At 43.9% G+C, this 13980-nt stretch overlaps 1 protein-coding gene across 1 annotated transcript in view; it reads left to right on the top strand.

Annotated features, from left to right (window-relative positions):
- The first annotated feature begins 769 nt into the window (after positions 1 to 769).
- The window catches only part of LAPTM4B (lysosomal protein transmembrane 4 beta), an 82719-nt gene continuing 69508 nt past the window's right edge, over positions 770 to 13980 (top strand). Inside the window, exon 1 of the mRNA XM_060243459.1 lies at positions 770 to 1096. Coding sequence (XP_060099442.1) covers positions 995 to 1096 — 102 coding nt within the window. The 5' untranslated portion in view covers positions 770 to 994. The remainder of the gene's footprint in view (positions 1097 to 13980) is intronic.

Below are 13980 nucleotides of genomic sequence, written 5' to 3'. Positions count from 1 at the left end.
CAGAAGCTGAACTCCACACTTTTGCGGACAAGACCAGCAGGAACTCTCAAACCAAGACATTTTGAGGGCTTATAGCTGGGGTCCCCAATCTTTTTGACCCTGTGGGTACATCTGGAATTCTAACAAAACTACGGTGGGCACAGGTGTCACACAGCCACAAAATAGTTTCTGGAGGTCAGGCCAGTCACAAATTGGCTGTTGCAGTTTATCTTCAGTCACACAGTCAAGATCCTTGCGCTGTAGCAGCAGCTGCAGCCAAAGCAATTTTAAACAAATTGCTCAGCCAATCAAACCTCCAGTGGCCAATCAGAAGCCTTGCGGGCAAAAGCCCTATATGACCCCATCCACTTTCTACAAACATTTGGCCAGAAGGGCAGGTGTGTATAGCGGGGTAGGCTGCCAGCCACAGGCACTACGTTGGGGGCAGCCATGGTTTGCAGAAATAAACAGAAGGAATTGGGATACGTTTATCGAATAAAGGTTCTTGTGTTCTTCTAATTTACTACCGAGTCAGACTTGCACAAAATTCCTAATGTCTGGTTTACAGAACCACATTTTACCTTAGGGAATAGGCTCTGGATCGCAGCCAACAGAAACTTCCTCTAGAGGGAACGCTGCTTCGACTCGAAGGTGCTCCGCCTGCGCGTGGCTTACAGAGCTCAACCCAAGCCTGCCCCGGGCCGCGTCCCGCCCCCCCCCTCCACCGGAGGGACTCTGGGGCTCCACCCCTCGATCCTGGCAGGCTGGTGGCCTGATGACGTCATGGAACGGGGCTCCGGAGTGCTGGCACGCGCCACATCCCACCCCCCTGCCGGCATTCGGCGGAGGCTGCAGTCGAGCGGAGGGGACTGCTTGGGAAGCTGCTGCTGCTGCCGCCGAGCTCTCAGTGGGGGGCGATTTTCCCTCCTGCGGCATTAGAGCAGGGTGGGGGAGAGATCCGAAGGGCAGCAGTAGCGTTAGCAGCAGGCAGACGCCGCCCGGCGTGTAGAGCACCATGAGGATGATGAGCTCCCCTTGGGCTCGCTTCTACTCCAACAGCTGCTGCCTGTGCTGCCATGTCCGCACCGGGACGATCATCCTCGGGATCTGGTACCTGGTAAGGAAAGGAGGGCTTTGCCCGCGCGCGGGGGCTGCAGCAAACACTGCAACGCACTGACTGGAGAAGGCGGGCCATGCGGCCCGGCCTGGGGTGGAGGGCGAGGGAAGGGCCCCGCTGGGATCCTCCTCGCTAGACTGACGAAGGACCTTTCCCGACAGGGCTGGATTAACAATTAGGCACTACCCACGCCTTTAGGGGCCACAGGCCAGCTCCCCGCCATCCCGTTTCCCCCCTGCTTGCAGCACTCCCAGCCTGCACTCGCAGCCAGCAACTGAACTGCTGGCATCATTGCCAAGTTTGCCTCTGCCCCTCCCCTGCAGCTTTGTCAAAGGGGCTTTTGAGAAGGTGCCTGCAGGCTACAGCCGGTGCTGCCGGCAGTGGGGTGGGCGCTCCGACTCTGACATAATTCGCGAGAGGGCCCCCAAGATTTTGACTGCCTAGGAGCCTCCACAGGGTTTAATTCGGTACTGCTTCCCGACGTTAGGATAAGTCTTCGCTTGGCGCCTCTGTTAGACGAACCACTCCGGCGCCCTTAAGCCGCGGATCTTGCAAAAAAAAAAGCAACATCCCCCCCCCCACACACACACACCTTTGCTGCACAAATGTGAGGCAGTGTAACCCTCGTGTGGAGGAGAAAAAGGGTCTTGTGAAGATTCCTAGCCTAAACCTTTCCGGGTGAAAAAGCTGCACCTGGCGAGTCCCGGGAAAGATACAGGTGTCCTTGCTTTGTTGCATGTGGCGGATTGACTCAGCTGCAAGCAGTGCGCCTTTGCTTGCACAATTCTGGGGGTTGCTGAGGTTTGCCACCGCCATCTCAAGAGCTACACTGGCACTCCCGTTCTTGAGCAGTGCAGCAGTGGGCAAAGGAAGTTAAATTATCTTTTTTTAAAAAATTGCAAGATTGGGAAGGGTGGTTGCTTTGTCAATGACATTACAGCCAATAAGGGGCTGCAAAATTTTATGATCAGAATACCACTTAATGTTCTAAGTTGGAAGGAATGCTGGAGGTTTTCCAACATTATAATATATATAAGGACTAGGAAAAATACAAAATCTTTATAGCAGGAATGGTAAGAAATACGCATTTCTTATGTGATAAAATCTTTTAGTGGAAAGTCTGATGTTTTAGGAATAGGCTCTGATTTTATAAGAAAAAATAGCTACTTGGGCATTCAGCTGTAATACTGAAGTCTTCCTTTTGTCATGAATGAGTGGGTAGCTGGAGGCCAAGCACTCTGCTTCAGTTTTTTCCTCTTTGAAATGACAAATACTAGTGGCCTGCCTCTCTGTCTTGTTGTGAGGAGAAATGCCACAAATACTGCAAACACTTTGTAACTGATTGGTGCTGATGATAAGTCGGGCCCTGACCTGGGTAGCCCAAGCTAGCCCTCTCTTGCTAGATCCTGGAAGCTAAACGGGGGGTTAGTCCTGGTCAATATTTGGGTGGGAGACCTCAAAGAAATGTTCAGGGTCACTGCAATATAGAAAGGCAACGGCAAACTACCTCTGAATATCTCTTGCCTTGAAAACTCTACAGAGTTGCCACAAGTCACTTGCTACTTGACAGCAAAAAAAACAAACCAGAATTGTTCATGTTTTCAGACGCTGCAAAAGTGACAGGAATAAACTCCCTCTTAAGCAAGTGAACACCTGGGGGTAAACCTGAAAACCTGTTGAGCTGTGTGTGGATGCAAAGAGACTCACGAAGATCGGGAATAGACTGAGGCTGCACCTGCACAGTGTTGGACAGCTGTCAGTCCTCTCCTGGATTGTCTTGTCCGCAGAGGAAAATCCTGTTACAAATTAACTGCTATATATATCACAATATCCAATGTTGTGTGGATGCAGCCTGCATCTTCACATTCTACACTAGTTTAGAGTATGTGTTAGCAGCATTTACGAGCAGGAAGGATCAAGGATTTTAATTGTCCTTGGATTTGCAGCCTAGACTTAAATCTAAGCAGTTGGATTTTAAGCTGACTGCCCCATTTAAGTCAGTGAAATGAAACTGGTTTGAAAACTAGTATTTCAGCTTTAGGGGTTTCCAGATGGGCTACTGATTGCAGCATGCCCAGCACCTAAGAGTAATACATACTGGTGATAGAGCATGGGTGGCCAAACTTATTTAACATAAGAGCCACATCGAATACATGTCAGATGTTTGAGAGTTGCAAAACAGGAAGGAAGGCAAATAGATGTGGGGGAGAGAGGTGGAAAGAAAACAACTTTAACGTTAAATGCACTCTCCAAGCTGCTGGCTGGCTTGATGAAATGATTTAAAGAGACAAATGCCTTCTCCAAGTTGGCCGATGGGGGGAGGGGGGCTTCAAGAGCCACGCAATGTGTGTGAAAGAGCCACATGTGGCTCCCAAGTCACAGATTTGTGACATCTCTCTCCCTGCCTGTGTTTCGGTATGACTGTTCCCCACAGTGCTGTGACTTCATTCAAAAAATGCAGCAGGCCTGAACTGTACTTTTATTCTGGAATGCTCTGTCCCATTTTATATCTTAGTGTCTTCTGGTGTACACAGGTTAAAATTGTGTTGAATTTTTTTTTTTGCAGCACTACCATACCCATTCAGAGTGGGTGAGAATTACTCCTATCTGTAGATAGATTGGCAGAGTGAGGATTGAAGTTAAGTTTATCCTAATCAAGGAAGAGGACTTTTCCTCTTCCCAAAATTCTAGAACTTGAGGGCATCCAATGAAGCTGATGGGCAGTAGATTCAAGATGGACAAAAGGAAGTACTTATTTATTTATATGTTCAATTTCTAATACGCTCTTCCCTCAGGACAGAGTACGTCATAATAAATAGCTAAAAGCATAACTTTACAATACTAAATTAATCATTCCATTTATAATAGTGCTTCTTTACAGCAAGTGATTAAAATGTAAATTTGCTGACAGAGGATATAATGATGACCAGTGTTCCCTCTTGAGTTTTTTTTCCTACTGAGTGGAGCAGTTCACATCCTGTGCAGAATACAACTGCTGCAGTCTTAAAATGCAAGACCATGTGTGGCTCCAGATTGCTGCTGCATGGGGCTTCCTGTGTTAATTAGCAGCTGTTCATGCACACAGCTTAGCCTTAGAGGGTGATGGCCACAGGCATAGACAGAATTAAAAGGGAATTAAACACATTCATGAAGGACAGGTCCATTAGTAGCTGCTAGTCCTGGTTACTAAAGAGAACCTTAATATGCAGAGGTAGAAAACCTTTGAATACCATTGGTAGGTTGGAGGCAGCATTGGGGGAAGGGGCTTGGCCTTTGGGCCCTGTTGCTGGACCTCCAGAGGAACCAGTTGGCCATTGTGTAAGATTGGATGCTGGACTATAGATGGACCGCTAGTCTAATCCGCCAAGACTCTTCTCATGTTGTTAAGGTGCAGTGTGAAACATGATGAGTAGAACTCATTCATTCCATAGAGGGTGGATCCTGCTGAGGTATTAGCACCAATGTTGAACTTTTTGATGAATCCTAATTCAGCAACTTCACATTGGATTCTCTCTGTGGGTACATTCTGAGGAGTTGTTAGGCGTACCTTTCATTTGATCTGTCTTGAACATGAAATGATTATCTTTGCTTCAAAATAAATCTTTTTGGCATCAGAACTTGCTTTAAGTTCTCTACCCTACCTTAGTTTCCCAATGTATTTTGGCATGTTTCTTTATCCTCTCTTGTATTTGTTTATTTCTAATTTAGATTTATAGACTGACCTTCTCTGCGTACGCAGAACTCTATATGACCTTATAATAATTTAATTTAGCTTCCCCTGTCTCTTCTACCTATATCTACTTCCATTATCCTGATCTTGTGTCTTTTCTGTTGGTTTGGTGCTCTTTCTAACTGACATCTTTTCATTTTGCCTCCTGGGATGCTGACTTCAGCAGATAATGCTGCTTTCCAGAAGATTGGTTATTTTTGTCAAAATAAACCTCTAAAGAGATGTATTATTAGCAACGTAATTCTTTATAAGATGCAGTAATTCCTTTGGGCTGCCACTATTTGCAAACCAAAAAAGAAGAAGAAAATGATGGTACAGTGGGGAAAGAAATTGTATTTTGCTCTAGGATCCTTGAAATAAGAAAAGGAAATTGGCGTGGCCCTTTTTTCAGCATTTCCGACTCTTTGTAAGCCCACAGGCCATTTCCCTCACAGATGGACCATAAGAGACCTGAAGTGCAGCCTAAACAGAGCCTATGAAGTGTGCAGTTCCCTCAGAATAAGACTTCAGTAAAAATGACTGTTTTTAACATTCATATGTTCGTCTTTTGATATGTGCACTCTTGCTTTAGCAATGTGAAGATTCTGAATTAGGATTCATCAAAAAGTTCAACATTGGTGCTAATACCTCAGCAGGATCCACCCTCTATGGAATGATTTGCACAGTATGTTGCTTAATCATTAAAATAAGGTCAATTGAGTCATTGTTATGCAAACTTTTTGAACTTGGGGGACCACTCCATTCTGAACTTCTTTTTACCTCATGACCCCTCTAGGTGCCCCTAACCCAACACTAGTAAATTGCTTTGTGAGTGAAGCTGTGAAACTTCTTGTCAGCAGCTGAATTCCTTTTATTTTTATTTCAGATGTTCATACCCTGCCTTTCTCCCCAGTGGGGCCCCGAAGTAGCATCAGTTGCCCTCCTGTCCATTTTTGCTTCACAGCAATAAACATATGAAGTAGATTAGGCTGAAGAGAGTGTGACTGGGCCAGGGTCACCAAGCAGCCTTCTGTGGCAGAATGGGGTTTGAATCTGAATCTTTTAGATCCTTATTTAACGACTACGTCATGCTGCTCTCTTCTCATGCTATGCCATGTGAAGGTCTATGATGTACTAATCTGATGCTACCAAAAGGGTGGGGGGGGAGATTACCTTTGAAAGCTGAGCCCACCTCCAAAAAACCCCAAACTGTACAGAAGGATGTATCATTATAACAAAGCAGAAGCTATTCCTGAACTTGCCAGTCTACTGAAGAGGACAATTAGGGTTCTGTAACCCCCACAAATTAAGTGGAGGTCACTGACTGGAGGGCCATTTAACCTCTGCAGGTTTATCAGAATCCAGATCTTCCCAGGAACATATTGTAAATTGAGGCATCTGCCATGTCTTCCCCTCCCCCAAACAGGAGCCCTCCCTGTAATTTGAGGGCCATTGTAATGATCAGGAAAACAATTCAACCTAAGGTGATGTGATAGTGCAACAAAGATTTTTGGAGTTCTTTATCACAATAAACCTTGTCTCCCTCCCCTGCAAGTCACAATATGCACAGTTCAGACAATATTAAGCACCTATGTTAAATTCTGCTAAAGCCTGCTAATTTCAAAGGGAAAGCTAATCACTAGCTTTATGACTCCAATCTCAGTGTGTCGTTACTTGGAAGTAAGGTCTGTTTAATTCTAATTCAATTTCAGAATAACCACACATAGAATCAAACTGAACATGTTTTAATATTCTCATTTTATGATCTTGTAATTTCAGCAGTCTGCCTGTTGCAGTTACCCCTTCATCTTATAAAGTTCCTTCAGGATTTTACCAAAAAATGTCCTTTTTTTTCCTTTTCTTTTTTTTAAACAAAAGCCTGAGACGCTGAGATCAGTATACCTCATTTATTGGAGATACATCAGTATGCTGATTGTATATGGGAAGTCATTGGTAAAAAACTGGAATAGGCCCAGTTGCTATATGTTTTGGCAACATCTTACTGGCAGCTGTTAGAAAATTGGCTTCTGGGAACTGGAGGTAGCTGTTTTCTGGGATTCACAATTAAGGCAAATTCTGATTATGCAGATAAACTGAAAGAATTGTTTTTCTATCTGGAATAGGTCATACACCCCAGAGAGCCAAGGTTGTCTTTTGACGAACACAGATTAGAAAAGCATTTATTCTTTAGGAAACAATGGAAATTGTGAAGCCAAATTGGCATTCAGTATATGTATTTGATGCTGTGTACTTAACATTTAACTGACTGTGCCTTGGTAGAAGCCTTTTAAGTGATGGCAGAATATTGAGTGGTGGTGATCTGGATTCAAATGCCCAGTTAGCCATGATGCATGCATGGTGAGTTAGTATCTCTCATCCTAACAGGCTAATAATTGGGCTCAGACTACAGTAATTCTGCATATGATTGCACCATTAGCTAGCTGTCTCCAAGGGCTCTTGTGAGAGTCCTGAACTTAGTGGAGCAAGGGCAGGGAGAAAAAGTAATATATGAATACATAAATATAAAACCCTTTGGAATCCCATAAAGCAGGGGTGGCCAACGGTAGCTCTCCAGATGTTTTTTGCCTACAACTCCCATCAGCCCCAAGCCATTGGCTATGGTGGCTGGGGCTGATGGGAGTTTTAGGCAAAAAACATCAGGAGAGCTACCGTTGGCCACCCCTGCCATAAAGGCTCATGAAGGGAATGGTAAATTGATTTAGCTATTCATTGCATTTTCATTAAATATTCTAGAGTTCAATGCAATTGTGTGCAGGCTTGAATATTTATAAGGGTGAAAAGGGGTCTTCTTTTATCCCTTCTTCTTTTCCTCCACTTCGCTAATGTATCTCTGTTGTGGCTAAAATGCTTTCAGTTTATCCTTCCAAAAGCCAACTTTTAGGAGTGGGAGGAGGAGCTTTTACCAATATCAATGAATTAAGTTTTTAGTAAGAAGATCGTAACTAGATATCTTTCAGCTTGAAATTCATCTCTTAGGAGTGATTATTCAAGACCGAAAATGGAACAGGGACATTTTAAAAGGATCTGCATTCCAGTTAGCATTAACTTGTCTTGTGTGTCCTTCACATGTGAAAAGCAGCTTTTCTAAAAGGTATGCTTTGATTCTCTTAATTAATTGGCTTAGTTTGCAATCCTGATAGGTCTACTCAGAATCCTACTCCAGTCTGTTCAGTGAAGGTTTCCCCTTGGAAAGTGTTCTTAGGACTGCAGTGTTATTTATGAACTTAAAACAGCGTTTGGGGCTAAAGCTGAAAGGAGATGAAGTCATGCTCTGCTGATGAAAATCCTTCTGTCAGCAGAAGCATTCTGTGGAATCCAACTTCTGTCTCATAACACACACACAGTTAACACAAAGAGGGGTGTATGTGTGTAATAATGTAAACTATATAATGCATTTTGCGAAACTTTTAACATGTTGCATTTGCTGACAACTTCAGCAATAAAGATTAGTGTCTGAATATGTCTTTAAATCTGTTTATGTAAGCAGAATAAGGGTTGGATCCAAACTACACCAAGCAGAGCTCAGACTTTTCCCGCTGCAGCTTCTCTCCCAGATGCTGCCCCTCCCCAGGATCCAGGGGGCCTCCCCAGGAATAGTACTGGCCATGACATGTAGGTCTGCAGTGGGTAGGAAACCAGCAAAAAAATGCTGGTGGGAAATGAGGTTTGCAACTAGCCTTGTTAGCCTATTGGGGGTTTGAAGCTGAAACAGTTGAGTTACCAGAAATTTTAATGAGCCTATTATAGGTAACAGAACCCACTTCATTAGAATGGCCTTGTTATTTCATAGGTGCAGTGGGTGATCTATTCATGCATGTTTATTTTTTGCCAGTTGCAGCAGAGAACTGGAGTGGGAAGAGCCATTATTTCTGCAATTCTTGGAACATTTTCTACATCAGCAAATGTGGGCATACAGGAAGGGTACAAGTGTGGAGTGTTGAAAACTAAAATTACAGGGAAGGATTGGCATGAGTAACATTAAACAAAATTAGCTGGGAAGCAGAGAATGATCTGAGTAGGAGAAGAGCCTGCTAATGCTACAGCTCTTAAAAGGCTACTAAAGAATAACTTGAGTCAACATCAACATATTTAAGGCTGTCTGGACTTGAGCAAATGGCTTCATTTCAGCTTTGGCTTCCATTTGTATATGGCAATACAATCTCATTTGAGGGGGAAAGTAGTAATTTCATGAGACGTACAACATGAGATTGGCAAGAGATGCTTGGGTGAGTGGCTATGGCAGAGACAAATGGCACATTCCAGTGGCTCTGGCAGCACTGGTGTTTTGTGCATTGTCCTATATGAGAGACTTCAGCTGCCTTAGAGCTGAGCTCTGTAAAGTCATTGTGGCTTAAACTCTTATGAACGGTTCTAGCCACCCTTTTGGTTGACTCAGAGTGGCCTGAAGAAGACCTTCCCTGGGCTACCCATCATATTAGCCCAGCTGTGAAAACAGAATTCCTGTTTCCAGCTTAGTCCTGTGCAGACACAATAATCTTGCTATTCTTCATGAATGCTGTAATCCTATCTGCCATTCGTAGAACTGTCCTGGCAATGATATACATGCAAATGCTATCATCTTTCCAAGGGACATCAGATACTGTTCTCTTTGTTCTTGGTTATGCCTGTTATGCATGCAGACAGTCATACTGAGTGTTTTTCCATTAAGTGAATTTCTATAGACAGGCAGTTCACCCAAGCACCACAGTCCTCATTCAGCAGAGTGCTTTAGAAGCACAGAGTCTCTGCTTTTTCCTGGTCTGGGTGAATTTTATGCTGAGAGAGCAGGTTCTCAAGCTGTGATGCTTAGAATGGCATTCCAGACTAGTTGGGGAGCAATTTTGGAATTGCTGTCTGATGGTCACTGAGGATCTCCTAAGACACCTGTAATGAATCCTGGCCTCTTTCTTCACGTAGGTAATGGTAGAATTTGGCATTGGCTGCTTAGCGGAGTGTTTACAGGAACCTAAGGAGGAATTCAAATACTGTTGTCCCCCTGAAGTTTCGTATTTAAGGAGAACCTTCTACAAAGCATAAAACTAACATGGAGTAATGACCCACACAGTGAGAAGGATTTTATTACACACCTGAACGTAAGGACCAAGCTAAGAAAGCAGGAAGGTAGCCAAGTTATCCTTACCATTTAGTGGGATATTACATTTGTACTGTGATAAGCTTTCACTGGACAAAATGCTATTTAAATTCATCCTTAGGGGACTGTACTGAGTCTTGCTGTTCTCTCTTTTTGTGTGGCCAAATGTTCTGTAGTAATTACACTGCCACCGAGACTCCTGCACAGCTCCCATGGCTGCCAGTTTTCCCTTTCCCAGCCATTGTCCTTGCTCTTCAACCTGCCTCAGCTATGGTGTTCTCCATCTCACCCTTTCCCTTCGTGACCAATATTCTACAATTTGAGGCCCTCCACATAGCATTGCAATTTCCTTTTCTTTGTCTACCATTATATATGGGATGTCCAAAGCCCCATTGTATTTTCAGATTACATGATTGTAGTCCCATCTCCCCCCCAAGTTCAGTGTCTTGTAGAACCAAGAAGCAACACGTGGCTTAGAAGGTATGGTATAGTTTGGGTGCATGTGCTGTAGGCATTTAGTAACTTGTGCACAGGCATCTTAGAAATTACCCTCTTCTAATCTGCTTGCATTTTCCATGCCCCTCATATTCTGGGCCCACCCAGTAAGCTTCTGATAACAGAAGTCTGTTCCAAAAGGAGCTGTCCAGCACTTCAGCACCAATTTTTTTCTTGCATCCACAGAACATGTCCTCGAATTTATCTAAACCAGTGTTTTCCATATTGCCCCCTGGGGTGCGCTGGAACGATCCAGAGGGGCGGTAGTAGGCTTGGATGCAATTGGGGGGCGGTGAAAGCATAAAGGAAGAAGAGAAAAGAAGAGCATGGTAGGTGTCAAAACATCACATTTCTGGGAGGTATCCAGAATTTCTAATTTAGAGGAAAATTCCCATTAACAAAAATAGAGGGTTCCTTTTTGTCTGCTACTTAGTGCAAATTCACCCAATTAGACTAGTAATGAGAACCAGAACAAAGGTTTTCTGCAGAGCATCAAGCTTCTTACAGTCCTCTGGTTACCAGGTGGTTGCTTCTGTTGATTTCAGCCAACTTCAGTGCCCCAGACACAAGAATGTCTTCTACAGGGGAAGCGTGTGGGAGTAGGCAGGGTAGGTGACCACCTGGGGCGCCACCCTGCCAGAAGGTGCTATTGGGCACCCCCTTACTCCCCCTTCCAATGTGGCACAATCTCGCCAGCCAGCAGGCAAGCCGAGAGCCCCGGGCAGCAGCACCAAGGCACCGCTTTTCTTTGCAGGGCAAACGTTTTCCAAGGAAGCCTCCAAAGAGAGCCCCATTTTACTGCTGCTTTCAGGTTGAAAGTGGCTGGGTGGCAGCACCTTCCCATTGTGCTAGTCAGAGCTGATGAGCACAATGGGAAGGTGCTGCCCACCCAGCTGCTTTCAACCCAAAAGCAGTGGGCAGCATTAAAACGGGGCACTCTTCGGAGGCTTCCTTTGAAGCCTCTAACAAGCACAGACAATGTTTGCTCTATGAAGAAAAGTGACGGGGCTTTCGACTTGCCTGCTGGCTGGCACAATGATGTCATCACCGGTGCACAAAGAATATCTCCACCTTAGGAGCACACCGGGAGGGGGGCACACCTAGGGCGGCAGAACCTCTAATGCCAGCATTGATTTTCTGCTTCTCTTCTTGAGTTTTGATACTTTACTAATCCACTTGTATCCCTGACTGGCTGTCAAAGTGCTAGAATTGTGCAACCAATCATTGGTACAAAACAACAAAGTTAGCTGGGCCTGTCTAGATCTTCTCCTGTCAAATACCTGTCAAACTAGATGGCCTCCTGTCAATTGGAATTGACAGTTCACAGGTGTTTAATATTTTACAAGTGTTTACCATTAAGAACATGGTCTCTAGGCTTACTTAAACTGATAGCAACCCACACAAACACTTAGAACGTGTGTATTGTCATTTTCCAAGTAATGATGCAGACAAACACTTACACACATGGTTGATGAAATGCTCAATTTCTTGAGAGGAGGCTTCTGCAACTTGTGGATGGGGCACCATGGCAGTCTAGTCTGCCCTCCCAACCCAATCCTGTAGCTATGACACAGTCATAAAAAACTAAGCAATGATCAACTGGCATTACATCAAAGGAGCCTCTCTCTCATCTCCATAGTAATAAAGCCTCTTCAAAGAAACTTCCTTATTCTTTCATGTCATTCCGGAAGCAGTTAAGTGTTTCCTGAATTCTCTGAAGCCAGAGCCCACTGCTAGCTGCCTGCTTCATTCATTACTTCATGTTTCCCACGTTCTGACCTTACTTCCCATGGAGGTGACTGAGATAAACAGTTGCTGCTTCAAATATTGCTCTAATCTCTGCACTGCTGATGGTAAGTAATGATTTTAAAATTAAAGACATTGGAAAGGTGGCTTTTTCCCAACTGTTCATGTGGGGGTAAGATTCCCAAGTCTGACTCAAGAAATATCTGGAGATTTTGGGGGTAGAGCCAGGAGACCTTGGGGTGGAGCTAGGAGCAAGGTTGTGACAAGCACAATTGAACTCTGAAGGGAGTTCTGGCAAACACATTTAAAGTGACTGCACATTGTTTAAATTCCTTCCTTCCATTTGAAACAATGAAGGATAGGGGCTCCTTCTTTGGGGCCTCATAGAAATGACTTCATGGTCTGACTGTTTTGAAACTTGGTGTTTTGAGTAGTGGCACTGGATGCTGTGCTGAACATTTGGTGCCTCTACCTCAAAAAACAGCCAGAGCCCCAGATACCCATGGATCAATTCTCCATTATACCCTATTTTTATTTTAATATTATCCTTTGTTGTCTTAATTTTCTGTGCATATATCTTTCAAGTTGGAGGCTGCAGGGCTGCCAGTTTGTTGGAACTGAATCTATTTGAAAGAGAAGTGGATGAACAAGACTGAGAAGCAGGACTTAACTGGCCACAACGTTTTGCAAGCCTGAATTAATTGGTGAATTGAACTCAGACTGCCTGTTGCTTTTCCTGTTTACTGTTACATGCATATTTTATCTTCATTGGTTTTGTTGCATTGTTCTGTATGATAGAAGTGATGCATTGTATACTATATTCCAGTTGTTGTTACCTGCCCTGAACCCACTTGCAGGGCGGGTGGGATAATAATTATAAATAAATTTCAAAAATTCTCTGTGTATGCAAATGTTACTATGGTTTATCTTATAAAATAATTTTAGCATTTCAAGCCGCAAAGTGTCTTCTTTAAAACATATTTGTTTACCCTGTGTGCAAATATGTCACTGCATCTTTTAGTCCACTTCTTGAAGGTAGATTTCCAGGGGGGCGCTGAGTAATTTTTTTTTCTGAAAAGGGGGCATTGGGCCAAATAAGTTTGGGGACCTCTGATCTGAACTCTGAAGGAAAACACATTGGCATGTATTAGATGCTTAATTTAGTACAAGTCCTTTCCTGTGAGTAAGCCTCACTGATGAAAATGGGACTTTCTTCTGAGCAAACCTGCTTAGGATTTCTTTTATTGTGCTGAATAGGATTGTATAAAAGTGGGACAGGCTTAGGTTCACATTATGAGGTCTTTAGCTTAACAACCCCTTTCCATCTTTTATGGTGTTTGAGGGGGAAATGTGCTGTTTAGGATAATTAGAATGGATAGCCAGTATTAAGCATGCAGTTCTTGATTTTTTGCATAGTGTATTTCCTCATAGCTAGAAGCATCAGGTGTTTGAGATTTCTTTATCATTGGTAACACAGCGGAACAATACTATTGACCTGTGTGCTTGCAAAGGCTGTTCCGTGACATTGATTTTTCATTCAACTTGCTCTCTGCTGCTCAATGATGCACTCTTTTTAACAAGCTGGTAGGAAATCTGCTGTAGAACTCTCATTCAAGGCTAGTGGAAAGCAGCAGTTAACACTTTCTGCCTTAAGTCCCTTTTGAAACAATGACCGTCTCCTCTTGTCCTCTGTGGATTGCTGATGAGAAATTCCACTTCAAACATGATGTGAAAGCATAACAAACCCAACAGCACCAGATGATGTACAGTGGCTTCCTGGTCAGGACTTCACCATTTCTTGGGCAGAAAAAAAAAACTCTA

The sequence above is a fragment of the Heteronotia binoei genome, chromosome 7 (genome assembly GCF_032191835.1).
Source record: "Heteronotia binoei isolate CCM8104 ecotype False Entrance Well chromosome 7, APGP_CSIRO_Hbin_v1, whole genome shotgun sequence".
NCBI lineage: Eukaryota > Metazoa > Chordata > Lepidosauria > Squamata > Gekkonidae > Heteronotia > Heteronotia binoei.
This window is presented reverse-complemented; position numbering and strand designations above follow the sequence as displayed.